The sequence below is a fragment of the Halichoerus grypus genome, chromosome 1 (genome assembly GCF_964656455.1).
Source record: "Halichoerus grypus chromosome 1, mHalGry1.hap1.1, whole genome shotgun sequence".
In the NCBI taxonomy this organism is placed as follows: Eukaryota; Metazoa; Chordata; class Mammalia; order Carnivora; family Phocidae; genus Halichoerus; species Halichoerus grypus.
In genome coordinates this window covers 149,067,624-149,093,722 of record NC_135712.1, presented here as the reverse complement: position 1 = coordinate 149,093,722, position 26,099 = coordinate 149,067,624, and the positions used below count along the sequence as shown (strand labels likewise).

Sequence of the window (26,099 nt, the reverse complement as noted above, 5' to 3'; positions counted from 1 at the left end):
TGCACTTCTTTCTGTGTGCTCTGGGGAACAATTCGTTTTCACCTTTTCCAGCTTCCAGCCCACATTTCTTGGTTCGTGCACCCCTGCCTCCATCTTCAAAGCCAGTAATGTAGCACGCCCCTGCCCCTACTTGAATGGTCACATCTTTTTATCTGACTGCCAGGAAAGGTTCTCTACTTAGAAGGGTTCAAATGATTAGATTGGGCCCTTGCAGATGATCCAGGAAAATCTTGCTATCTCAAGTCCTTAACTGTAAGCATATCTGCAAAGTCCCCTTTGCCACATAAGGTAACATATTCACACCTTCCGGGGATAAAGATGTGAACATATTTGGGGGGGCATTCTGCCAACCACAGGGCTCTCAGAACCTCTGAAGCTACCTATAGAGCTGTGTGGACCCTAGGTTAGGGGCATCTGTTCTGGGAACTGTTCATTCTAGTGTTGGGTTAGCTACAAATAACCAAATCCTCAAAAGCAGTGGCTCCTATGAATTGGTGTTTAATTTTTCTTATATAATAAGAAGTCCTGAGGAAGGCAGCCCAGGTCAAGGGTGGCAGCTGGAGGATGCTGGAACTGAGGTCTCTGTGATCTGGTCTTCGCTTTGAGGTAGGTCTCAAGATGGCCTCTGCATCTCCAGCCATGACCTCTGTCTGTGATGCAGGCAAGAGAGGGGAGGACATAGGCTGAAAGCCACAGGCCATCTGAGTTGGCTCCCCTTTAAAAAACCTTTCCAGAAGCCCCACCCCCCACAGTGTACATTTATATCTCATTGGCCAGACGCTGTTACATGGCTTCCCCTTCTGCAAGAGAGATTGGGAAACATAGTTTCATTTACTTATTTTTTTAAGGTAGATACATTAATGCTCTGATAATTCCAACCTCTGTAAGTTAGGAAAATGGGAAGTATAGATATTGGAAACTTACTAGCAATCAATGGAAACTTGGGTTTTGTTTCCTAAAAGTAGAATGGATCATTTTTTACCCTCACAACCAAAACTCAGAGAAAGTTAAAACTCTCCTTCAGAGTCTCTTCCAAAGGGTTTTATCTATTTATTTTAAAGATTTTATTTATTTATTCGAGAAAGAGAGAGTACGTTAGAGTGGAGGGAGGGGCACAGAGAGAGGGAGAGTGAGAGAAGCAGACTCCCTAGAGCATGGAGTTCAATGCAGGGCTTGACGGGGATTTGATCTCAGGACCCTGAGATCATGACCTGAGCTGAAATCAAGAGTCGATGCTCAATTGACTGAGCCACCCAAGTGTCCCAAAGGGCTTACTCTTTTTACTCAGCTTGCTTTTCTTCAAGCAGTTCATTCTTTCAACAATGTTTAAGCATCTGCCTATTTCTGGCACTGAGCTGGGCCTTGAGGATACAAAGATAATTAAGATATTCTTTTTTTATGTAGAGAATCTTACATTCTAGAAGGAATGTGATTAAAATATCATATTATAAGTGTTGAGATACAGGCATGTGAACACTGCTGTGGGAGCTCAGAGGAGAAAAGGGCAGAGGGAGTGTCACATAAAGGGTGAGGCTGGGCCAGAATATTAGGATAGGTGAGATTTTGCCATTTGGATAAGAGGGTGGGACATTTCAGGAAGAAAGAACAACCTTGGAGGAGGCACAGATGTCTGAAAACCCCTGCTGGATGCATTTAGGGAACAGACAGAAGTTGAGTGTCAATGCTTTGGAGGGTTCATGGCAGTGAGGCAGAAAGGGGGCACAGGATGGGGCTGGAAATAAGGGTAGAGACCCCCCACCCTGCTTTCAGTCTTGCTAAGGAGCTCTGGCTCCAACCTGTAGGAGTGGGGAGGCAACAGGAGGTTTCAAACCATTTTCTAGTTTCTGTTGTGGAAAAGGTAAAAAGAAGAGAGCACAGGTAGGGAAACCACAATAGTGTGGTCAAACTTCATTGGCAATAAAAGAGCCAATTCAGTATGAATCTTAAATTTGTATCTAAAACAAGCCCTAAGTTATGTGAGAAAAAACTAAGACAGAACTAAATTAGAAATAGTCAAATTCACCATTGTAGGTGGAGATTTTAATTTATCTCCTTGAGTCACTTGTAGGATAAGCAAACAAAATATCAATAAGGATGTATAAATTTTGAGCCACATGATTCACAAACATGACCTAATTGACATATATAGAACGATAGTTCTAACAATGTGTTCTACATTTTTTTTTTTTAAGACTTCATTTTTAAGTAATCTCCATACCCAATATGGGACTCGATCTAACAACTCTGAGAGCAAGAGTCTCATGCTCCACTGAGCCAGCCAGGTGCCCCTACATTTTTTTTTCAAATGCACATGAAAAATTCACCAAAATTGACCACATGCTGGGTCATAAATCATATCTCAATGAATTTCAAAGGATTGAAAACATACGGAGTATGTACTATGACCATAATGGAATTAAGAAATCAGTAACAAGGGGTGCCTGGGTGGCTCAGTCAGTTAAGTGCCTGACTCATGATTTTGGCTCAGGTCATGATCTCAGGGTTGTGGGATTGAGTCCTGAGTGGGGCTCCTCGCTTAATGGGGAGTCTGCTTGAGATTCTCTCCCTCTCCCTGTCTCCCCCACCCCCACATGCACACGCTCTCTCTCAAATAAATAAATAAATAAATCTTTAAAAAATAAAAAAGAAATCAGTAACAAAAAGATAGAAAATCTCCCACAATTTGGAAATTAAGGAATACATTTTCCATGGACCAAGGAGAACCCAACTGCAATTAGAAAATATTCTGGGGGCATCTGGGTGGCTCAGTCGGTTAAGTGTCCAACTCTTGATTTTGGCTCAGGTCATGAGTGGCTCAGTCAGTTAAGCATCTGTCTTAGGTCGTGATCCCAGCATCCTGGGATAGAGTCCCGCATCAGGCTCCTTGCTCAGCAGGGAGTCTGCTTCTCCCTCTCCTTCTGCCCCTCTCTGTTGCTCATGATCTCTCTCGTGTGTGCATGTACTCTCTCTTTCTCTCTCTCAAATAAATAAATTAAATCTTTTAAAAAATTTGGTAACTCCTACCAAGACAGATAAAAACACAAGTTACCTGTAACAGGCATGAAAATGGGGACATCACTACAGATCTTACAGTTCTGTAATAATTATATAATTATAGTTCTATAATATTATACTTATTATATAATAATTGGGGCCCTTGGGACCATAGGTCTATTCTGATATGTGTGTAAGCAGCTGGGAGCAGGTGGTTAAGGAGGCAGAGCTCTCATTTTGTTTTCCCTGGGGAGCCTGTATTGTAACTTAGGGCTGGTTTTGGAACATGGTTCATGCAACAACTAGATAGTAGGTTCTGCTTTCTAATGGCTTGCAGGGTATAGTTGCTTGAGGAAAATAAAGGTGTGTCAATACTGATATAGTATTGATGTGGTATGATTCTCAAACTTTAGCATGCATCAGAATCAGATTGTTAAACACAGTCCTTTGCTAAATGGGCAAAGGACTTGAACAGACATTTCTTCATAAGATGCACAAATGGCCAATGAGCACATGAAAAGATGCTCAACATCACTAATCATTAGGGAAATGCAAATCAAAGCCACAGTGAGATACCACCCATTATAATGGTTACTACATATATATCTCTGAAAAAAAAAAAAAAAACCCAGAAAATAATAAGTGTTAAAAGCATGTAAGGAAGTTAGACTTTTGTGCACTGTTTGTGGGATGTAAAATGATGCATATACAGTATTATTCAGCCTTAAAAAGGAAGGAGGTACTGATACCTGTTACAACATAAATGAACCTTGAGGATATTACGCTAAGTGGAATAAGTCAGCCACATATGATTCCACTCACGAAGTACTTAGAGTAGTCCAATTCATAGAAAGTAGAATGGTGGTTGTCAAGGACTGGGGGAGGGGAGGAATGGGGAGTTATTGTTTAATGGATATAGAGTTCGGTTTTGCAAGACAGAAAGTTCTAGAGATGGGTGGTGGTGGCTGCACAACAATGTAAATGTACTTAATACCACTAAACTGTACACTTAAAGATGGTAAGTTTTATATTATGTGTATTTTATCACAATTACACCCGTCTCCCCATGTACAGCTGGACCCCAACCCTCAGAGATTCTGTGGTGGTGGCTGCACAACAATGTAAATGTACTTAATACCACTAAACTGTACACTTAAAGATGGTAAGTTTTATATTATGTGTATTTTATCACAATTACACCCGTCTCCCCATGTACAGCTGGACCCCAACCCTCAGAGATTCTGATTCATCAGGTCTGGAGTGGAACCGATTGGTGTGCATTTCTTACGGGTTCCCAGGTGATGTGGATGCTGCTGGTGCAGAGACCACACTAAGGGATCAATGGTGTAGGAGACCAGGTGAGTGGAATAGGGAAGGGTGCTCGGTTCACTCCCGCGTGGATCTGGTTGTTAGTAACAACCTCAGGTGGCATTGGTTGAGCGCTTCTTCTCCCCTGCGTTGTCTCACAGCACGGGCAAGGGGCAGCAGATGGGCAGAGCTAGAATATAAACGCAATCCTTAACCCGGCTTCCTTTGGTCCTTGGTGTGGGTGTGAGACCAAGAGGGAACGGGAGACCCCGCGACCCCCGCAGGGCGGGCGAGCACGCAGCTGCGGGGAGGATTAGGGAAGCCTGTCCCGGCCTGGGGCCCAGGGCTCGGTGGGAGGTGCTGCAGCCCTGGCCCCCCGGGCGGGTCGCCCACTCCATCCGGCCGCTGGCGCCGTCCCCGGGGTGGGCTCGCGGCCGGCAGAGGGCGCCGGCGCGCCGTCCCACCGCTCGCCTCCGGGCCGCCCACCCCGCGGGCGCGCCTCTCCGCAGTCCAGCACCGCCCGGCTCGGGACCGCTCGCTCCGAGCGCGCAGACCTCTCGGCCGGACTGAGGACGCCGCCCGCTCCGGGCCGCCCCTGCGCTCGCTTTCGGCGCCCGCTCGGCCTACCGCCCCCGGGCCGGCGCCGCTTCCCGCCAGCGTCGGAGCGCAGAGCTCCCGCCTCCGGGAGCCTCCCGGCCGTCGGCGGACCCCGCGGCCCCGGCGCCCGCGCGCTCGGCGCCCTGCTCGCGGGGCACAGCGGAGGGCGGCGGCCGGCTGGGGATGGGCGGCCCGGCGGCGCGGAGGGGCGCCGGGGGGCTCCGCGCGCTGCTCCTAGCGCTGGTGGCCGCGGGGACCCCCGCGGGCGCCTACAACCTCGATCCGCAGCGCCCCGTGCGCTTCCAGGGGCCCGCCGGTTCCTTCTTCGGCTACGCGGTGCTGGAGCACTTCCACGACAACACGCGCTGGTGAGTGGCCCCGCGACCCCGGCCGGGCCGCCGCCCCTGCCCGCGCCTCGGCCCCCCGCCCGCCGCCGCTGCCTTTTCCGGCCGCCTCCACGCCGCCGTCCCGAGGGGGAGATTGCAAGGTCTCGGCGACGCGCAGCTCAGCCGCAGACGACAGGCGGGCAGGACGCCGGCCGCCGGTCTCTCGTCCCGCCGACGTTGCGGTGGGCGCCTGGGGTTGGAAGCGGCCGAGCCGGCGCTTACCCGAGGTGCCAGCCTGGCGTGCGCGGGGAGAGCCCCGAGAGCGGTCCCCTCGGCCTCCCAGCCCGACGAGCCTTAGCTCTCTCGGTCACTAAGAAACTTGGCTCCTCTGCCCCCGAGGGGCCTCCGCCGAATGCCCCAGGGCCCAAAGAGACCGGGCACTCGAGATGCAGACTCCTCGGTGTCGGGGAGCTCTTGGTGACACCCCACCCAGCGCTCCCCGGCTTCAAGCCACTCTGGTGCGTGGCGCCGAGGAAGTGCAGTGACCCCGGGACGTCAGGGGGACAGGCTGTGTGTGTAGGGGAGGAGTGGGGCTCCCCAGAGGTGAGTGTCTGGCAGCCCGAGGGGCACATTACGGTCCAGAGGCCCCCTCCTTCGGGGCACACTGCGGTCCAGAGGCCCCCTCCTTCCTTACTAGACCTTCTGAGGAAGTGAGCAGAGAGGGTCCAGGATGCTGGAAAGGAGGATGGTCCAGGACCCTGAGTGATAAGGCTGGTGGATGACCTCTGGGGCAGCCTGGGCCTCATTTCACATGGGTCCTGTGACCCGGAGACAAGCACCTGAAGTTTTAGGAGAGGGATGTGGTTCTGTAGAGGTCAAGGAGTCCGGTTGCTCCCTGAGAGTCCCAAAGGGTGGGAGCTCTCCCCATAAGTGCCATCGGCTAAGAGGTACAGTGCTTGAGTGCTTAGCCCCTGAGGAGAAGCTTTGAGATGGGGTTGGTCCTTCTTTGACCCTTTCCCTGGACAATTGGGAATCCCACAGCACACAAGGGTCACCTCTTCATCAGAGCGTTAGGCTGTGGACAGTTCCCCTATTCAAGGTCATGGCCCAGTGGGCCCCTGGGTGACAACTAGTCTGGAGTTGGTTTTATTGTGTGGTCACCAGTGTGAGTATCCTTAGGGGATGCAGGTTAGGAAGGCGAGGTCAGTAATGTGTGCTCTCAGCATGCGGCTCTGAGGGACAGTCCCTGCTCTGAAGCGGACAGAGGCTGACTGAAGAGTGGGTTTGTAGATCTGTCCTGAGGCATTTCTGGAACGGGGTGGGGAGGGGGGGGAGACGGGACTCTGTGACTGGCCAGCCCGTTAACAATCATGTTTTTGAGGAGAACTGCCTTCAAGAAAACCAAGTCCTGTGTAGCCCCTGTCCAGTTCCACATCTCCTTCCCTACCATTTACCCCAGTTGCCGAGTTTAAGGCCAGACTGTCTTTTTCTGCATTGCCAAATCCCCTTTTTAAAGCGAAGCAGGCTGAACACCTTTTCCACGTCCTGCACGCTCAGCGGGCTTTGGATTTGGTAGAGAATGCAGCAGGAGCAGTTGGAGAATGCATCCCAGAAGCCCCCGCTGGTCTCCTGGACTGTGACCTTGGCACAAAGTGTGTGGGGAGAGTGCTGAGGAATAGAAGGGCTTCTCTGGGCAGGGGACTCTAGAGAAAAGGGTAGGCAGTGGAGTTGGGACACTGTGTGGGATCTGTAACTGCACAGGCTTGTGCGCCTCTGGGCTCTTTAATGGCTCAGCTCAGGGGAGAAGGGCCAAGACCTGATCACCTGGATTTGGGCCGGCCACAGGTCAAAGCTGCCCTAGGTGGGGAACAACGGTGGGGGGGGGGGGGAGAGGCAAGAGCGAGTCTGACATAGGAAAAAAGTTGAACCTGCTTTGCTTCAAAAAGGAGATGAGGAAAAACTGTGTGATTGGAATAGACTCGGCGATTGTAGGAAATGACAGACTGGCCTTAAACTTGGCACCCAGGGTATATGGCAGAGGGGGGGGTGTGCAACTGGAAGGTAATGCTGATGCGTGGCCTTGGTGCCAGTGAAGATGTGGGGCAGATATTTCCGGGGTCCTAAGGAACCCATCAAGAGCCAGGCTGCTGGTCTCAAAAGTACCCTGTCCGTGCCCGATATGAGCATATGAGCGTGCTGCTCTACCCACTGGGAGGATTGTCCCTATAGTTTTCCAGGTACTGACTAAACTTGACGGAAATCTTTTTAAAGCACATTTCCTTTTTCTTTTTTTGCCCCACATTGTGTTAATTTTTCATAGTTTTTGCTACGTCCCTGATATCTGTGCTTCTGGGGCTTTTTCCAAGTATTTTCCTCCTTATCCTTTTCTCTCCTCTCCCTTCCCCCAAATATTCTTTGTCTTAGACCTTGAACATTATTCTCAGCTGATGATGCTGCACAGACTTTGTCAGCTGCAGCTCTTGAAGCAGTAGACTTCTAGCCTCCCCTCCTTTCTCTTTCTTTTCTTTCTCAAGACTAGACTTACCACGGAGCTAATGAAACTTCCACCAAAGGCCCCTAACTCACATGGTCCCCTAGCAAGACCCTGTGCCTAATTTTATAGTCCTAATTTTGTATTTTCTTAAAGGTAGTCACCCTAAATTTACAAGATTCAGGCTCAGGGGAATCTGGATCGACCCTATGTCTCTATCTTAACTTTTAGCTCTGGGGTTGGTTGATTGACTTAGCAACTGATGGTCTCTTCCTATCAGGCAGTCCCAGGGCCCTGGATCTTTTAGCCCCGCTTGAGGGACATGTAGGTTGTTTCCAATTATTCATGATTATAAGCAACAGCAGGGGTAAACATCCTTGTAACTAAAGCCTTGCGGACATCCTTAATTATTTCCTTCGAGTAAATTCCTGGGCTTAGAATTGCTGGGTCAGAGAGGAGGGAGATTTTGAGGCATTTTCTATGCATTTTCAAAGTACCAGTGAAGTTAAAGTGTGTACTTTAGAGAAATGCATTGATTCAGGCCCTGGAGTTTTGGAATGATTTGCTAAAGGACTGATCCAGTGCAGGAGAGGAGCTTAGCCATCTACATGAGGGGAACTTAAAAAGATCACAAATAGTCAAAATGGGTGTGGGAAGTAAGTGATAGACATGAAAAGGAAGAGTAATACATTGAAACTTTGAAAAGAAGGAAAATGCTAATTTAACCTTGTATCTGGTGTCTTTCTTAGGAAATTACTCTTTAGCTTCTTAATTCAGCATTAGTGGTTTAATAAGTTGGCAGCCTGCTAATTAAACACCTTTTTACAGGTAGAAGGATTTGTTGTAGATACGGTAAGGAGCAAGAAGAATGTGCTGGAAGGGGCGGGGATAGAGCCCAGCACCAGGGTCATTGTGGGCTCTGCCACCGAGGGTCGGTGGCATTAAGGCGGACCCCAGGTACACATCACAAAGCACGTGTGTGTGCTCTGCCAGGAGAGCTAGGATTTGTTCTCGAATCCCATAACCGAGCATACCTGTCAGTTCTTTTTTTTAAGCCAAAATTGTCACGGGTCAGAAAGTCCTAGATCCCTGCAAGAGCTAGGGGTGACCTTGCTTTTCTAAACCCTGGGGCTTGAACACAGCTTTTGCAGTCCTGTCGCATCAAGAGCAAGAGCCCAGACCCAGAACCTGGTCCCTCTCTTGCTGTAGGCAGTGTGAGTTGTCCCCGTGGCCAGGTGGACCAGAATATCCTGGACAGTGTTACAGATGTCATTTGTCTCTGTTTGGATACAAACATGCACATGACTCAGTTTCCTCTTTTCCGACAGCACTCAGAGGGTGTCTGCCTGCCAGAGCTAGCTTCCTCTCCTGTACCTCTCTCTGCCACCCCTGCCCCCGGGTCGTCTTGCACCCTTTGAGCAACAGCGGTAGGTGCCAGGGAACATGGACAAAGCCGATTTCTGTCCCCTTTCCTTAGACGTGTACCGGTTCTTCAGCTGCAGGGCAGACAACTGTAACACCCTGTGATATAAATAAATGCAGCCCGGCTGGCGTCCAGCCCCCAAAGCGGGTTTCTTTCACACCCCTCCCCTCCCGTCCTTCCTCTCTGCCCCAGACGCCCTGGAGTCCGAGGTGATTGGGTGCATTGGCTTCCTTTCTGGCGACGTGCTTCCTGCCCCATCTCCCGGGACACATCAAGACGGCTGTGCTCAGGCACAGAGCAAGTGCTCGGAAATGGAAGACGCGCCTGCTTTCTGCTTTGTTAAGGCTGTCAGAGCATCGTTCAGTGAGGAATAGGAGGTAATTCAGAGCCAAGGAGAACATAACGTTCTCCATTTGCATTAAGGTTGAGAATTAAGAGAACGAGCTAGACAGTTCCGCACTGCCAATGCCGTTGCTGCTAGCCAGATGGATGGCTATTTAAATACAAATTAATTACAACCAAATAAAATCAAGAATTCCATTTCTCAGTCATACTAGCCACATTTCAAGTGCTCACCATCCACATGTGGCCAGTGGCTGTTGTACTGGACCGTACACAGAACACTTATCGCAGAGAGTGTTGGACAGGGCCAGTTTAGAGCGATGAATTAAGTCTTAAAGGGCTAGACAAAGATCAGATGAGGATCGAAGAAAAAGGAAAAATCAACCCTTGGCATATTTGTGTATCAAAACAAGTGGGGGTACTTAAAGCGAGCTCAGGATTAAAGTGGACAGCCAGGGGGGCTGACTTCTTTGCCTTTTCCCTTGTCAGACACCGGAGTGCCTGCTCTGCTAAGGTGGAGGGATTCGGGAACGGAAACGTCACCTGCCATCTGATAAGTGAAGGGATTGTGTCCCGGGCAAAATCTAAGCTGTGGGCTCTGATGGGGGAGAGGCTTGTGCTTGGGCAGTCACTGGTTGTTCAGAGGGGCAGAGGGGGGAGACGTCCGTGAAGGTAAAACCTCTAGAGGGGGGACCCTGGGATCATGGTGCCTGCTGTCCCCCACTACCCGTCTTTGTGAGGAGACATCCAGAAATGGCAGTGACCGCTCTCCTGACCTGCACGGGGCATGTCTTTGCGGAGTTCTGGCCCATGCCAGGCCCTCGGGTGGGAGTGTGGCTCCCCTCCCCATCTGGATTTTCTGGAAGTCGCATTTTCAGACCTTATTCCTGGTTCTTAGTGCCCTGCAGTAAGCTCTCAGGGAGGCATGGCGTGTGTGTGAGGCCCGAGTTCTAAGGGGTCCCAGAGAGTGTCTCTTGGGGTCTCCAAGGTTTTTCCCTGAGGAGCTGGAGAATCTGGCAAGGGTGCTGTTTCCTGAGCTAGTGCTGAAACCTGGCAGGGGCAGAGGCAGCTGTCTTGCCCAGGGGAGAACCTTCTGGGGCAAGAAGACTGCTCTTCTCAGCCAGTCACTAACAGCTCTGGGTGTGAGGGTGTGAAGAGCTGGGCCCCAGCCAACTCTGACTCCCCATGGACTTGCTGCTGGTCCGGAAATGGTCTTTTTCTGATAACTCTTACTGTGATTTGTCTAGGGAAAATGTTGTTTTCACATGTATTAAAAGCAGCCACTGTGTTCTCAGAAATCAAGGGAGTAGGCTCTAACTTTAAGAAATAAAAATTGATAATCCCATCAGAGAGTATTTGCTGGGCATCTATCTACGAGAGGTCAAAGGCTTTCACAGGCATCCTAGTCTTTAGTTGAATCTTCGGGACAAGCTGGTGAGTGGTTTGCAGTTTGCCAGTCGGAGAACTGAAGCTTAGTTACCTTGTCCAAAGCCTGCCCCAGTCTGGGTGATCAGTGCACATTGACTGGGGGCTTGCGTACGTGGGCGTCCTCTGGGAGCGGATGCTCAGGCAGAGATAGGAGTATGAGAGAAGTGTTGGGGGGCGGGTAGGGGCTATGAAAGAACGGGGGCAGGGAGCAGGACTGGTTAGGGACAGCCTCAGACTGTGCTGTAGATCTGATTAGGGTGTCTATCAACTTGACAGGGAACCCCCCCTACCCCCACCAAGATCATAATCGGTCATTGGCTGGGCCTGCCTGGGAGGAGCATGGCCTCAGCTTGATTGCTCTGGCCATCCTGAAGGGGCTGCTGCTGGGGACTGTCAGCTGACCGCCCCCTTGCAGCTGAACGACATGAGGTGACGCAGGGGATGCACGCCTCCACGGCTGCCATGGAGCCCATCATTTGTGAGTTGCTGTTAGGAAGGTATGAGATGTGCTCCTCGGCCAGCCGTCCTGGGTGGGGATTATCTGTGCCTTTGCTTATTACACTGGGTCAGCATGGGGAACATTAGGATTCTGACCTAAAGCAGACTCCAGAGCATTCTAGCGGCCGGCTGACTCCCAGGGTGCCCCTTCCTGATTTCAGGGATGTTGCAGGTGAAGGCTGGAGGAGGGAGAGAGCCCCCCCTTACCTTGAAGCATCAGGCAGCTGATGAGCTCCTGACCAGAGGGAGCAGTAGCCCCTCATTCCTGGTACCTTGTGAACCACAAACCATTAAGCCAAGTGGATTGGTGACCAACCAAAGCAGAAGAAAGTGTTTTATCATGACCTTTTTTTTTTTGAGGGAGCCTTAGAAAGTGAGAGTGAATCCAAGATTGGGAAAAATCTAGAGTCTTTGAAACCACAGGCTCACTGGGTCCCAGTTTCTGCTCTGTGGGAGAGCAGAAAGGTCTTCTGTTGTGAGTTTCAGTTCACAGCTGAAGCAACATGGTGGCGGCAGCCAGGCCCATTGAGTACTTAGCATGTGTAGAGTACTGTTCTACATGCTTTAGATGCATCAGCTCATTTAATGTTCTTTGGTCTCAGCTGGTTGTCCCTCTAGCCCCATTCACAAAGGGGAACACTGACCCACAGGGGCATTGCTTGCCCAGGTCACATGGCCAAAGTGGCAGAGCTGGGGTGTGTGTCTTTGCCGCTCACAGAGTCAGGAGTCTGAACTTGGGGCTTCAAGGCATCCAAGCATCTGTCTCATGAGGTTCTGTCCTGCCTGGCTTTGCTGGGAAAGTTTTGGAATTATTTTAGTGGTAGCTTCCCTGTGGGGGACTCATTACTCATTCATGACCTACTGGCCCCCTGTGGGGGGAAACGGGGGTTCTGCTTTCCAGAGATGCTTGATCACCGAGTAAACAGGGACCCAGAGATTCTGCCAGGGACATTTGTAGGGCCTGCTCTCACACCACATCTGTGTGAGGGTAAGATAGAAGTGTCCTAGGAAAGATAGCACATTCTGGAATATTCTATATATCCATCCTAACCTCCCTGGGCTGCTTTTGTTACCATCTCTTTATCCCCATTTAAGAAGCAGCTCTGTTTGGAGAGGGGACGGGGAAGGTAGCTTGGCAGCCAATGTTCCGGACTCACCCTTGGATTTGTAACTTTATTAAAGAAACCCGCCCAGCCAGACTTTCTGCGCCATGGCCAACGTGTGAGAGAGGATGCTTTGTGGCCCCCAAAACCTGAAACTAAAGAACACAAAACCATCTTTGTCCATGTCCACGCATCCCTTGGTGTGTCGAAGCCCAGGCGGCCCCTCCTGCCCTGTCCTGACCGGCCGGTGTTCCGATGCTGTGATGTGTACAAAGCCTAGAGCAAAACCGGCATTGTGCAGGCTGTTCCAAAATGTGCACCTGCACCTCTTACCTACCGCGATGGGTCCTAGGGAGTGGATGGTCCAGACACAGGGAGTAGGGTTCTTCCTGGCTCTGCCTTCATTGTGGCCCCCGGTTTCCCAGCAACAACCAAACCTGTGGTTCCTATGCCTTAAAAGGGGGGCTGCCGAGAGTGCCACAAGTGCATGGCAGTGATGAGGGTGGGCTTCAAGGTTAGCCCCGCCCCCATTTAGCTGTTTCAGCCTCAGGGACGTTTGGGGGGCCTTCAGTCCCTTCAGCTGTTTGAGTCTTGTTCAGTTCTCTGGAAAAGAGGAATAATAATTTCTCCCTCATTGCATTCTTGCCTTAAATGGTGTGATGTCTGCAAAACCTGGAACACTACCTCCAGCATGTAGGAAGCCCTGGATAAATACCAGTAGTTCTTTTTATTGTCACTGTGGCCTGGCCTTGGGAACTAATGATCATCTTCATCCTGACTTGAGATGCTGAAAGAGTGCTTTCAGTACCTTTGTTGACGCCTTTATTCATTTATCAAAATCAGAGTGTCCATACTCAATACAGAAATGAACAAGATAGTCCTGTGTAAGACGCACTCATTATGTGCGGTCTCTAAAATTTTGGTCATGCTCTACATAAATCTGCAATTTTGTGTATTCATTTACATCCTACCTGCTTCCAGAAAGGCTCTGAGATGGCTCCTTTAATTGGAGACCTGTGGGATTGTATATCCCAGAGCTTTGCATGCTCCTTTCTTCTCTCAGCAGGTGGGAGGCTGCCCCTGTTGTGGGGAGCTCTGGCCCCCATTCTGGGCTCCACACAAGTCTGAGAGGTAGGTCTGTACTTCTACAGTTGGGGGTGCTGGTGAGAATTTTAGTCCAAAGGAATAAAGGTAGAAGTGTTGACCTGTGCTTGGAGAAGAAAATTATCACAAGAAAACACCAGGAGGACCCCATGGCTTTTACTCAAATCTCCCAGAGGTCTGTAGCTTGCCGCTCTTGGATTTTAGCATTTACTTGATGCTCTGGGGAAGGGGGGGGAAGGAGAACATTGGCCCTTCTACCATGCTTCCTTCTCCAGCTGCTGCTTCTTGGTGCATCTGCCAAGACCCGAGGCCCTGGCCAGGGCAGCCGCCTCTGAGGACACTTCAGTCCCTGACAGAGCCACCAGCAGGCTGAGGCCTCTCCAAGGAGGGGGACCCTGCTTGAGTGGCTGCTCTGTCTCATTTGGGCGTGTAAGTCACCTGTTTCATTCTCTGACTCAGCGTTTGGATTGTACCCCTCTCCCACCCTTTCTTTGCTCCAACCTAAAGTTCCCAGGATAAAAATATTATTGCCAGCCCTTTGTGAGTACTTTCTCTGTGCCAGAGGTGCTATGCTCCTGCTCACTCTGATGCAGCGGGGCTACTGTGAGGCGCAGAAGCCAAACCCGAGGTTACCCAGCAAGTAGATTGCAGAGTTGCGATTTGAACCCAGATGGACTTGACTTAATGCTTGTCTGGCCATTCTCAGGGTCACCCTTGCTGCTGTCCCCTCTCCCATCAAGCCCCTGTCTGAGGTATCCATTTCCTAAGGAGGAAGAAAAAGTGCCCCGATGCTTCTTTTGAGAGCATTTGTCTGCTCTTGGCCTTGGCAGATGAAAACTCCTACCTGTTCTCAAAAGTCGGGCTGTCCTGGATGTACCACCCCCCCCAACACTTTGCCATTTGCCATTCCTTTTTGTGCCTCCCTGCTGTCCTGGGAAGGGGACTGTGCATTTGTATCATCTTGTAAGGATGAGGGAGGTCCTGAGTGGCCAGGGGACTTTGCCCGAGCTCACGGAGCTGGAGAGGAGATGGCGGTGCATTCTTCAGGGCTGTTTCTGTCACCCGACCCTGCCTTTCCCATATCAGGGCCCTCAGTAAAAGTTTGTGGTCCTGGTTGGCAGTAAGATTCCTTTGGGGGCAGGAAAGGAGACCAGGGAGCTGGAGAACCAGTCATAGCAGTTCTCGGCTGCAGAGCTAGGTCAGTGGGCTGGACTCCGGAGCAGTTGGGGGACAGCAGAGGTGCCACAGGCCAGTTCCCTTCAGAAGGGGCCTGTCCTATCTTGATGATCTGTTTTCTATTCCCACAATGTTGCTGCGGCACACTGCCCTAAGCCTCGGTGGCCTAAATCAATCGCCATTTCTTAGCTCATGAATCTGTAGTCGGCAGCTTAGACTGAGTTCAGCTGGATGGTTCTTCTCTCAGCTGGGCTCATGCATGTGTCTGCTGTCAGCTTCTGGGTGGGCTCGCTGGCCGGCTGGTCTAGGATGGCTTCCATTGGGATGGCTCATCTCCATGTGGCTTTCGTCCCCCAGCAGCATGGCCTTGTACTTGTGCTGGCGGGCAGGGTGCCAAGAGAGCAATCAGAAGGATGCATGGTTTCTTGAAGCCAAAGCTGGGAAGCCAAACCATGCCCCCTCTGTCACATTCGGTTGGCCAACGCAAGTTACAGGGCCTGCCCACTTTCAAGGTGTTGGACTGTACCTCCTGAGGGACGAAGTTGCAAAGCTCCATGGAGAAGGACATGGATACAGGAAGGATGAAGAATCACGGCTACTTTTGCAGTCTGCTGCTAGTGGTGAGAGTGTCCTAGCCATTCCTGGATTTCTATGAGCTCAGCTGAGGGTCTGAATAAATTCCTGATTCCAAGGAGCTCCCGGGTGCTGCCAAGAGGGGGAGCTGGGGTGATTTGGGTGCTAGGGTGTTTGGCCTACTGTCTAACGTTCTCACCTTTCATTGAGCACCAACTTTGTACCAAGCACCGTCCTAGGTACTTTATAAACACTATCTTAAACCTTGCAAGAACCCTTACTAGGTACATTTTAATTCTTCCTATTTTACAGAGGAAGAAACCTGAGGCCCAGAATAGTTAAGCTATGTGACCTCAGATAAGTTTCTTGTCAGTGGTTGTGGCAGAACTTGAACCCTGTGTTAGCCCCGTGCTTCTTACATGTTACTCCCCTGAGTAACTGGCCCTCAAAGCTTAGAATTCAAGCAGAACTATTAGTTTAAAACCCCTAAACACAGTTAGTATCCCCTGGCTTGAGTCAGAGCCTCAGTTTCCCCAACTGTAAAAAGAGGAGCTTCTGAGTCCTTTCAGGTTCACCAGCTCCAGGTGGCAAGCATTGGCCCTGGAGAGAGTCTCCTCTCTGGGAATGGAGGGTTCCGTGCGGTCAGAAGTGGCTCCCTGGCACCAACCAGCCCTCTCTCTGTTCAAGTCTTGGCTATTTTTTGCCCAGTGAGGGAGGCGGAGTGATTCCTGGGGTTTCTGGGCAGTGCGGTGGGACACGCAATGATTAGATTCCACTCACGTCACTGACACGTGGGTCCCTGGGGAAGCTTTGGTGTTGGGGTCAAATGCATGAAAGTAAGCCTAATGCATGTAAGGTTTTCAATGCCCAGTTGCTGTCCTCGATCGCACTGTAATTTCGCCCTCAGGAACCACGGCTGTGGTATTTGTGGGTAGGGCGGGAGCCTTCCCCGGGGAGGCAGCTTGGGCCTTCTCTGTCACCCGCTAGCCAGGGCATTTACCTGCTGTTTGCTCTCCTGATGGGAGGGATGGGTTCAGAGCAGATGGGTGGTGGCGGAAGTGGAGTCTTTGTAGCCAGCTTGACCACTGAGGAGGTGGCCGTGTCGGAAAAATAGAGGGTGTTTAAACTGCCACAAGAGGAGGGAGTTTGGAGGACTGGAAGGAGGACGCCCTTGGACATGGATGCCCAGGGTTTAAATCCGAGCTCTGCTGCTTACCAGTGGTGTAACCCACCACCTCTGAGTAAAATGCACATGAGAAGCTGCCCAATAGGCTTACCTTGAGCAAGAGATCGGACCACCCGGGAGCATAACTGGTGCCGGCAGATGAACAGATGGGCCCCCATCTCCAGACAGGTGTGAGAGCTCTGGGCATCACTGTGCCAGCAATGTACACGTTTTAGAAAAGCAAGAAGTTGATCAATAGCCTGATGCAGAAGGGTAAAGGGCTTCTTTCTATTCTAAAGCCCAGTCCTTGGTCAAGACAGACATTCCCAATTGAAGTTCTAACCCGGGAGCCACCCGCAGAGCCTCATGAGGGCTTTTGCATGCAAAATCACATGTGGTGGCTGGCAGCAGGGGGCTGGTCGCTCCGCACTTGTTGGCTCCCGTTTCCTGCTCTCTGGCTGCTGTGGGGTGGGCAGAATAGTGGGGTTGGCACTGCACGCGACTGCCGGGGTGCGTGTTGCCATGTGGCACCTCGCCGTGCTTTGTGGGCTTGGGCATGTCCCATGACTACCTTTGGCCACCTGTTTCTCCTTCTGTAAAATGGGGATAATCGTGCCTTCCATAGGATTGCTCTGAAGATTAAATGCAATTCTGCCTTTAAGGAGCCTCGCCCAGCACGTGCCCACTCCAAGTGCCCGATACCCTCTGGTTGTCCTTGTAATTAGAAAGCTAGAGTTGTGAATTAATGAGAGGACCCTAAAATGTCTTTGCAGTTTGAGTGCATTTTAACTGGGGCTAGGACAGGAGGAGAGTCTCACTTCTCGAGTCATCTGTTCACACTGGCTCCAAATGGAACACGATGATTTGTAATCGGCGGAGGTGGTTATATTGTGCCTCTTAGACGGTACGTCAGCCAGAGAGCTGGTTAAGATGCACGTTCTGATTTAGCATCTGAGATTCTGCATTTCCATCAAGTTCCCAGGTGTTCTCCAGGCTGCTGGTCTGAGGACCACACTTGAAGTAGCCCACAAAGGTGCAAATCAGCCTGATGATTTATTGACGGGAGCCTGCTGGTGGGGCCACTCGGGCCCTTCCATATGGTAACTGTACAAAGGAAGGAAACTTCTCAGTGTCTTGTCAGGAGTACCAGGGAAGATTTGGGGGAATCTTTGAAGTGGCCAGGCTGTCTCTTTATAACTCAGAGAATAATGAGAGAAAAGGCAGATGGCATCTTTGTGGTAGTTTGTCCTGAACTCTGGGCGGTTGCATGCTCTCCGTCTCTTGGGATCGGCCTGGCGGAGAGCCAGCTGAACTAACTTCAGAAGAGATGGGCTCATCGGCTGGCTTGCAGCAGCAGTCTTGCTGGCCGGCGGCCTAGGTAAAGAAGAGCGCCAGGCTGCGGAGGAAGCCACAGTGTTCTGTAAACACAGAGATACAAGCTCGTGCTACACCGTGCCATCCCAGTGAGCGCACATGTGTCTACACCACCCCCCCTTATCTCTTGCTTCATTTCCCACTACAAAGGATTTGGGAAAAACCTTCTCATCTGACCAGCTGGTGGAGAGTTGGACCCAGAGCATCGTTATCAGTGCTTGATCAGCCGTTGGTCGAACCCCTGAGTACCTTGGGTTTGGAAGGGAAAAACAATTCAGTGGATCCTTTTTCCACCTGAGATTTTGATACAAACTTCACCCCTCTGGGTCTCAGCTCTAGGCTGGAAGAAGCAGTACCTGGGATTTCCACCCTCCAGGGTCCCTTCCTGGGATAACCTGTGAACCTGGGTCGCTGAATTTGGCCCAGTGGTGCTGTCATGACCAGGGTTCCAGTGCCATTTGGGGAGGGTTGGGATAGAGAAATGGCTTGTTTCTTGCAGCCATTTCCCTTCCTTGGTACGAGAATAATTCTCCCCTTGGTCTAATTTTTGTAATGTTTACAAAATGAATTGCAAGTGACATTTATTCACTGTGCTAATGTAAATTTGGAGTTTGTGGGAACTTTGGGACCCAGCCCCGTCCCGCTGGGGTTTTTGAGCACAGGAGGCATTTTATGTTCCTCAGCTCCTACAACCTGACACGTGGAAAGGCCGGGGATGTTTCGGCCGTTTCGACCTGTCAAACTGCTAATTCTTCTCACCTGTGAAAACATAACTGGCATTATTGAGAGCAACCCTTGGCTTGCCCTGGTGGCTCTGAAGCTCAGCCCCAGAAGCCGGGGGCGGGGGGGGGGGGGGAATGGATCCCTTAATGTGGCTTTCTTCTCACTAGAGTTGCGTTTTGCGTGTCATCATGCATTTGACTCAGCCCGACTACCCTGGTGTGGTCCGTGTGGGAAAGTGCTTGCTCAGATTTCCGAGGGCTGTGGGTTCCAGCCCCACTGCTGCCTGGAGAGTCTGCAGCTGGGGCCCACCGTGGGGAGGCCTCAGGAGCGGGAGCTGTGGGCAAGCGCCTGGAGGGGGCAGCTTCCTGGGGTGCGACTGAGGGGCCGCCGGGAAGCTTAGGAGCCTGTGCCTCTCAGACCCTGCACGGAATCAAGTACAGACTCTCGAGACTGACCTGGAAAGAAACACTCCAGTAAGAGTGGGTTTCCCTCAAATAATGCAATATATGTTAAGAAAGAAAAAAAGAAGAAGAAGAATGTAGCAGGAGGGGAAGAATGAAGGGGGGGAAATCGGAGGGGGAGACGAACCATGAGAGAAGATGGACTCTGAAAAACAAACTGAGGGTTCTAGAGGGGAGGGGGGTGGGAGGATGGGTTAGCCTGGTGATGGGTATTGAGGAGGGCACGTTCTGCATGGAGCACTGGGTGTTATGCACAAACAATGAATCATGGAACACTAAAAAAAAAAAAAAAAAAAAAAAGAGTGGGTTTCCCTGGCTCCATGTGTCCTCAGCGATCCTTTGTGTTCTGGGCGTTGAGGGATCAGGCTCGGAGGCAGTGGGAATTAAGATAGGACCCACATGCTTTCGTGTGAACCGGATACCGCGTCTCTGAGCCAGATTGGTATGGCTCTTCAGCCTTTGCTGAGGGTGCATCTGAGGGTCCCAGACTTTTGTTGTCTGATCTCTAGATCTCCACTCCTTTCAGCCAGGGTGCAGTGTCGCTCTGTGGCCAGGTTAGGGGTGAAGGTCATGATCCCAAGGTGAAGGTAGCCTTCAGGGCAAAGTGGGGGAGCCTGGGCCAGCATTCCCCATCTCCGGGGAGGCTGTCCAGGGTCATTCTAACCTCTGCTAGCCCGCTTTCCCACTTGCATTCTATTCCAAGGCCAGTGGGGGATGGTATACTTCACAATGTGCCCGGTACCTTTCGAGGAGAATTGCATCTCCTTTCCTGGCTGCCAGACAGAAGGAGAAGCTCATGTTCTCCTTGAGCGGTGGCTTGGAATTTGCTACTCTTTGGACACAGGTATAGATCTTGTTCAAAGTCTCACCTTACAAGGCCTTTTCCACATGGCTTGCTGCTCAGCACACACTGTGCCTGATTGGCACCAGTTAGTATTCTGCGCTATAGCTCTGTGCTTGACTGCTCTCTGGGAACAATACGTGCAAATGTAGGGGAGCTTGCTGCCAGTTTCCCCCGTGTTCTGTGTCCACACAGCCCGAATGTGTTTCTTCTGTCATCTTCAAATTCTTGCTCTTGTCCTCCGGTGGGGAGGGGCCCTGCGGGGGAGAGCTCATCCCCACAGCAGCCTCCTGTTCAAGATGAAGGATGCGCAGCTTCGTTCTTGCCCCTGTTCGTATGTGAACTCTTCTACCTCTGGCTGGCGTTGGGGTTGAGGATATGGTTTATAATTCTACCCTCCTGCTATTTCTTTCCTATTTCCCCCTAAATATACATGCTTTGTGTGTGGTGGGGGGCAAGGGGAAGAAGGGGGACATAGAAGAGAAATGCCATCTCTAAATTTCCTACTTTTTATTAATTTTTTTTTTTTTTTTTTTTTTACTGAAGTATCACACACATCCAGAAAAGTTATCACACTTGTGTAGACACTGCTCAGGTTGCAAATAGAATATCGTAAGCACCCCCGGAAGCCCCCCTTGCTCTTCCTGAGAGGTAACCCAGAGCATGACCTCTAGCACCAGTTAAATTCCGGCTGCTTCGGACTTCAGATAAATGGAATCAGACAGTGAGTGCCTGTCGGGCCTGATGTCTTTTGCTCAGTGCTGTATTCGTGAGACTCTGCGTGTGGCCACAGTTGCGTGCTCGTTGATTTTCATTGCTGTGTAGGATGCTGTTGTGTTTCTGTGCCACCATTTACCTATCCGTTCTGGCACGGGTGGAACTTTGAGTCTCCTCCAGTGTTCGGCCATGACATTTTTAGCTGTGAACATCTTTGTCCATGTCTCCTGGTAGACCCACGTATGCATTTCTGTGGGGTATGTTCCTGGAAATGGGATCGCCGGGTGCTCGGGTAGGCCCCTGTTCCTCTTTCTTAGGAACTGTTGGCTAGTTCTCTAAAGTGGTCGTAATGGTGTGCACTCCCACCAGCAGGGTATGAGGGTTCCAGTTCCTCCATATCCTTGCCAGCACTTGACGTTTTCGGTCTTTTTGGTGTAACCTAGTAGGCGTGAAGTGGTATCTCACTTGGATTTCTCTGGTAACTAATGTTGTTGAGCATCTTGTCATACGTTTATTGGCCATTTGGTTTTCTTTTGTCAACTGTCTGGCCCACTATTCTGTTGGCTATCTGGATTTTCCTTATTGATTTAAAGGAGTTCTTTATAGGTTCTAGATAGGAACCCTTTGGTTGTATGTGTTCTCAGTCAGTCTGAAGCTTTAAATGTGCCTGGAGAAAATCTGACAGGTTCACTGCAGGAGGGTCTCCCGCCTGGGCCCCCTAGCACAGGATAATGCTGGGGTGTGGTTTCTCAGCGAGTGCTCAGGCAGCCCACCCATGGCTGGGTGAGGATTTAACCATCAGCCTCCTCTTTCCTGGTACTGGGTTGTGACAGAATGTTCTTTCTTCTTGATGTGCAGGGTCCTTGTGGGTGCACCAAAGGCGGAGTCCAAGTACAGCACTTCAGTGAAGTCCCCTGGGGCTGTGTTTAAGTGCCGTGTCCACACCAACCCCGACCGGAGATGCACCGAATTGGACATGGCTCGAGGTAGGTGGATGTCACTGCCAAAGTGGAGATGGGTTCCGTACCCTCATGCTTCCTCTTTGTCTTCTCAGGGTGGCCTAATCATTCATCCCCTCTCCCTCCCTCCCTCCCTCCCTCCCTCCCTCCCTCCCTCCCTCCTTCCCTCCCTCCCTTCCCTCCCTTCCTCCCTCCTTCCCTCCCTCCCTCCCTCCCTCCCATCCATCTATCATGTGTCAAGTACCTATTACTTACTGAGCACGAGATCTATTGGTGAACAAAGCAAAGATCTTGCCCTCCTGGGCCTTACAAATTAGTGGGCAGAGAGACATGAAAATGAATAGTTGAGTGCAAGAAGACCAGAGGGGAGGTGGCTAGTTGATCTACACATGATTGGAAAGATTCACAGTAGTTAGCTGGGCAGCTACGGGAGGCAGAACCTCCAAGCAAAGGAAAGCATGTGCCATTTTAAAGTACTGAGTGAGGAGAGTGTAGCTGGAGTGCTGAGCGGGAGAGCAGAAGCAGAGGGGGTTGACGGGGTGGGCTGGGGCTGCCTCACACAGGCCCCAGCAGGCTGGGGTAAGGTGTGAAGATTTTATGCTCTGCATGAAGGGGGAGGCCATTAAAATCAATCTTAGGCTTTATATTTTAAGTAGGGAAAGATATGATGGATGGAGGTCTTAAAAAGCTCATTTCGGTCCAGTGGAAAATACATGATCCATCATCTTTGGAATCGGGTGACTGTGCCTGGGTTCAGAGCCCAGCTCTGCCGGTTACTAGTTGGGACTTACTGGGAAAATCCCATAGCCTCTTCAGCCTCAGTTGCCTTGCCTGTAAAGTCAGGACTAAGATACCTTCAGAAGGTTAAGTAAGAGAGGTGATACATAGATCTGTGCTTGGCACATTGTGGGAGCTATTTTATTATAATTCCTTCAGGTCCTCACTTTCTTCAAAGTTCTTTCCCAACAAGAGCTTCTAGTTGTATTTTTTTAAACGAAGAATTGTTCTGATATCCTTTAGCTGAAAGGGAGAGGTGTCCGCAGTGTTCTTTAGTGATACTCAAAATGACGGGTTTGTGAACCGCTTATTCCTGGTACGTAACAGATTACGGAGTCAGCTTCAGAACGTAAATCTCGGCACCGCTTCCTTCGCGGAGCAAGTCCTGTGCTGAAAAAAAATATTGGCTCAACTAAACAGCCCATAGGACATCGTGAAGGAGTTGATTTTCACTTTGTTCCAAGTTCCTTATTTTCTCACTGGCAGGTAACCAGCATTTGGACTGTAGACCACCCTTTGAAAAGCAGCCAGCAGAACATCGTTTCTCAAAGCACGTCTGGCTTTTCTCTTTCTCATCCAGGGAAGAATCGGGGCATGCCGTGCGGAAAGACCTGCCGGGAAGACCGGGATGATGAGTGGATGGGGGTGAGCCTGGCTCGGCAGCCCAAGGCTGATGGCCTCGTGCTGGTAAGGCCTCCTGGGGGTGCCGTGACGGGAGGGTGGTGCTCTGAGGACGAATGACCTTGTGATCCTGTAGGCAGGCTGGATGGCACGGTGACAGGGGAATGGCCTTGAGGTTGCCTGCTCTGGACTACTGCTTGGACCAATGACTGATCTTTTTATTTTCTTTATCTGGTCAGATGTTTAATGTCTGTTCCAGGATGTAGAGATACAGTTGTTTTAACATGACAAAACATGTATGAGGAGTGCTTCGGAAATCTTGTTCCTTACATAAGCATTTTTGTGAGTGGGTGTTTTTTGAGGTATACTGTGCATGAAATGCACAGAATTTAAGATTATAGTTTGGCTTTTGGCCGTGGTGCACTCCTGTGTAATTCCCCCACCCCCACTGAGTCATAGAATATTTCTGTCATCCCCAAAAAGTTCTCTTTGTTCCTTTCTAGTCAGTTTGTCCCACCCCGAGGCAACCACTGTTATGACTTGTACTACTGAGGATTACTTTTTATATTTCTAGAACTTCATATAAATGGAAATCTACCGTGTGTGCTCTTTTGTGTAGGGCTTCTTTCACTCAAAATACTTTTGAGATTAACCCGTGTTGTGTGTATCAGTAGTATATTCCTATTTATTCCTACATAGTATTATATATTAGGAAATCCAGGTTATTTTTCATGCTTTATAGTTGACCTTTGAACAACACGGGTGGGAACTGCACGGGTCAACTTATAGGTGGATTTTCTGTAAATCTGTTTTCTCTTCCATAGGATTTTCTTAGTTTTTTCTTTTCTCTAGCTTACTGTATTGTAAGACTACAGTGTCTAGTATATATAACATACAAAGTATATGTTAACTGACTATTTATGTTCTCGATGAGGCTTCAGGTCAACAGACTATTATGTTTTTGGGGAGTCAAAAGTTATATGCAGATTTTCAAGTGCATGAGAGTTTGGTGCCCCTAACCACCACGTTGTTCAAGGGTCAACTCTATTTGGCTCCCAAAGTGCATATGAGGTACTCAGGTTCATTAGGTGCTTTGAGGAGGTGCAAAGAAAAGTCTTTACCCTTGAGATTTGTGATATCCTAGGGCCATGCCATCCAGTGAGATAGCTGCCAGCCACATGGAGTCAGTACATTTTACATTTATCTAAATTAAAATTTTAGTTTTTCAATCATACTAGCCCCATTGCAAGTGATTGGTAGCGGCACATGGCTCCTGGCTACTGTGTTGGACAGCACACAGAGAAAACATTTCCATCACTCCAGAAGGTTTTATTGGAGGCAACAAAAAAGGAATTTGTAACTGCCTCAGAACTTTTGTCTACTTTTTTCTCTGTCTTTTCCTCTTTCCTATTACGGTAGAACTCTAAAGTACTTACCCAGCCTGACGCAAACAGCTTGGTGGGGTTTTCATATCCACACTCCTGCATCCCTGTTGCCGATACCAGAATGTTCCCTCGTGCGCCTCTCCACTGAGATAACCAGCATTCTGACTTCATGGGCCTTTTCTTTTCATTGGCTTTTCTTGGAAGCTCTATGAAGATTTTTCTTATTAAAGCATAAGATCGAGGAGGGAAAATATTACCAGCTGCTGTTCATTGAAGGCTTCCTTTGGGCCCACATGCTGTAAAGTTGAGGGTTTTACGTATTTATATTTTCTCCCCGGGGAAACAGGTTTTCCGTATGGATCTAGGCCAAATGTCTCCTTCCCCTCTTTGAGGAGCCCACTTTTGTGTTAAGTTCTCCATGGCAGAGGCTGTTCTTGTGAATTCGGCCTGCCTTCTCACCACAAATGTAGCATCTGCCCCTTGCCGGGCCCCCTGGGGAGGGAGGAAGCAGCTGGATGCTGTCACCCGTGTGGAGGGGCCTCCCTGTGAAACCATTGTAGATCCACTGTTTGTCTCCATGTCCAGCGCTTTAATCACTGTTGCGGGCTTCCTGGACCATCTCCAAGCCTCGACATTCCTCCAGACATAGTGGCCCGACCCTGACCAGACAGCGTGGCCCCAGGGGGCCTGGGATGCTGGTCTGCCATCCTCTGGAAAGGAGGGAAGGAGCTGATCCTTCTCCAAATCAGGGTGGCCTGAGGTCGAAATTCAGAGCAGAGGAGGTGGTGGTCTGCACAACCCACGATGCCCGAGAGCCAGAGGTTGCTCCTGTGAAAACGTTTCCTCTCCCTGCAGATGGATAACCTCTGTGTGGCCAAGAACTTGTTTCCAGAGGGTTCTGTGTCACTGCAAATCAGTCTGAGAAGGAGGCCATCTCTGGGGACATGAAAGCAGTGAGGATCACGGGACGAGTTAGCAAAGGAAGCCAAGAAAACAGAGCTGGTGCTTAGTGGAGATGGTGCTATGATATGATAATCTGCTGTGATAATCCTGCTCTAATTCATCACACGCAGAGCTATTGTTCTCTTGTTTCACACAATTACTGCTTCATCCATTCAATGAGCCACCCCATGGGTGCTGGAGAAGGAGGGACATCCGTCCGCATCCGTTTTCCTCATGGCCTTTTTTTTTTTTTAAACTGTGGTGGCTCAGTCGTTAAGCGTCTGCCTTCGGCTCAGGTCATGATCCCAGGGTCTTGGGATCGAGCCCCAAGTCGGGCTCTCTGCTCAGTGGGAAGCCTGCTTCCCCCTCTGCCACTCCCCCTGCTTGTGTTCCCTCTCTCGGTGTCTCTCTCTGTCAAATAAACAAATAAAATCTTAAAAAAAAAATAAACTGTGGTCAAAGACAATATAAAACTTACTGTCTTAACCATTTAAAAAAAAAAGATTTTATTTATCTGAGAGCCGAGCCACCCAGGCGCCCCATCTTAACCATTTTTAAATGTGCAGTATAGTAGCATTACCTGTGTGCACTTTGTTGGGCTGCAGATCTCTGAACTTTTTCATCTTGTAAAACAAACTGTATGCATTGAACATTTGCCCCTTTCCCGCTGCTCCCAGCCTCTGACCACCACCATTCCTCTGTTTCTAAGAGTTTGACTATATTCGATAACTCACATAAATGGAATGCAGTATTTATCTTGTGACTGGCTTA

The 26,099-nt window shown here is 50.1% G+C and overlaps 1 protein-coding gene across 2 annotated transcripts in view; it reads left to right on the top strand.

Annotated features, from left to right (window-relative positions):
• The first annotated feature begins 4,841 nt into the window (after positions 1-4,841).
• ITGA9 (integrin subunit alpha 9) overlaps positions 4,842-26,099 on the top strand; it is a 331,177-nt gene continuing 309,919 nt past the window's right edge. The window contains exons 1-3 of one of the 2 annotated variants that reach the window (XM_036094209.2): positions 4,842-5,267; positions 21,503-21,630; positions 22,961-23,067. In XM_036094209.2, coding sequence (XP_035950102.1) covers positions 5,083-5,267; positions 21,503-21,630; positions 22,961-23,067 — 420 coding nt within the window. In that variant the 5' untranslated portion in view covers positions 4,842-5,082. The remainder of the gene's footprint in view (positions 5,268-21,502; positions 21,631-22,960; positions 23,068-26,099) is intronic. The other variant, XM_036094208.2, reaches the window with a different exon arrangement.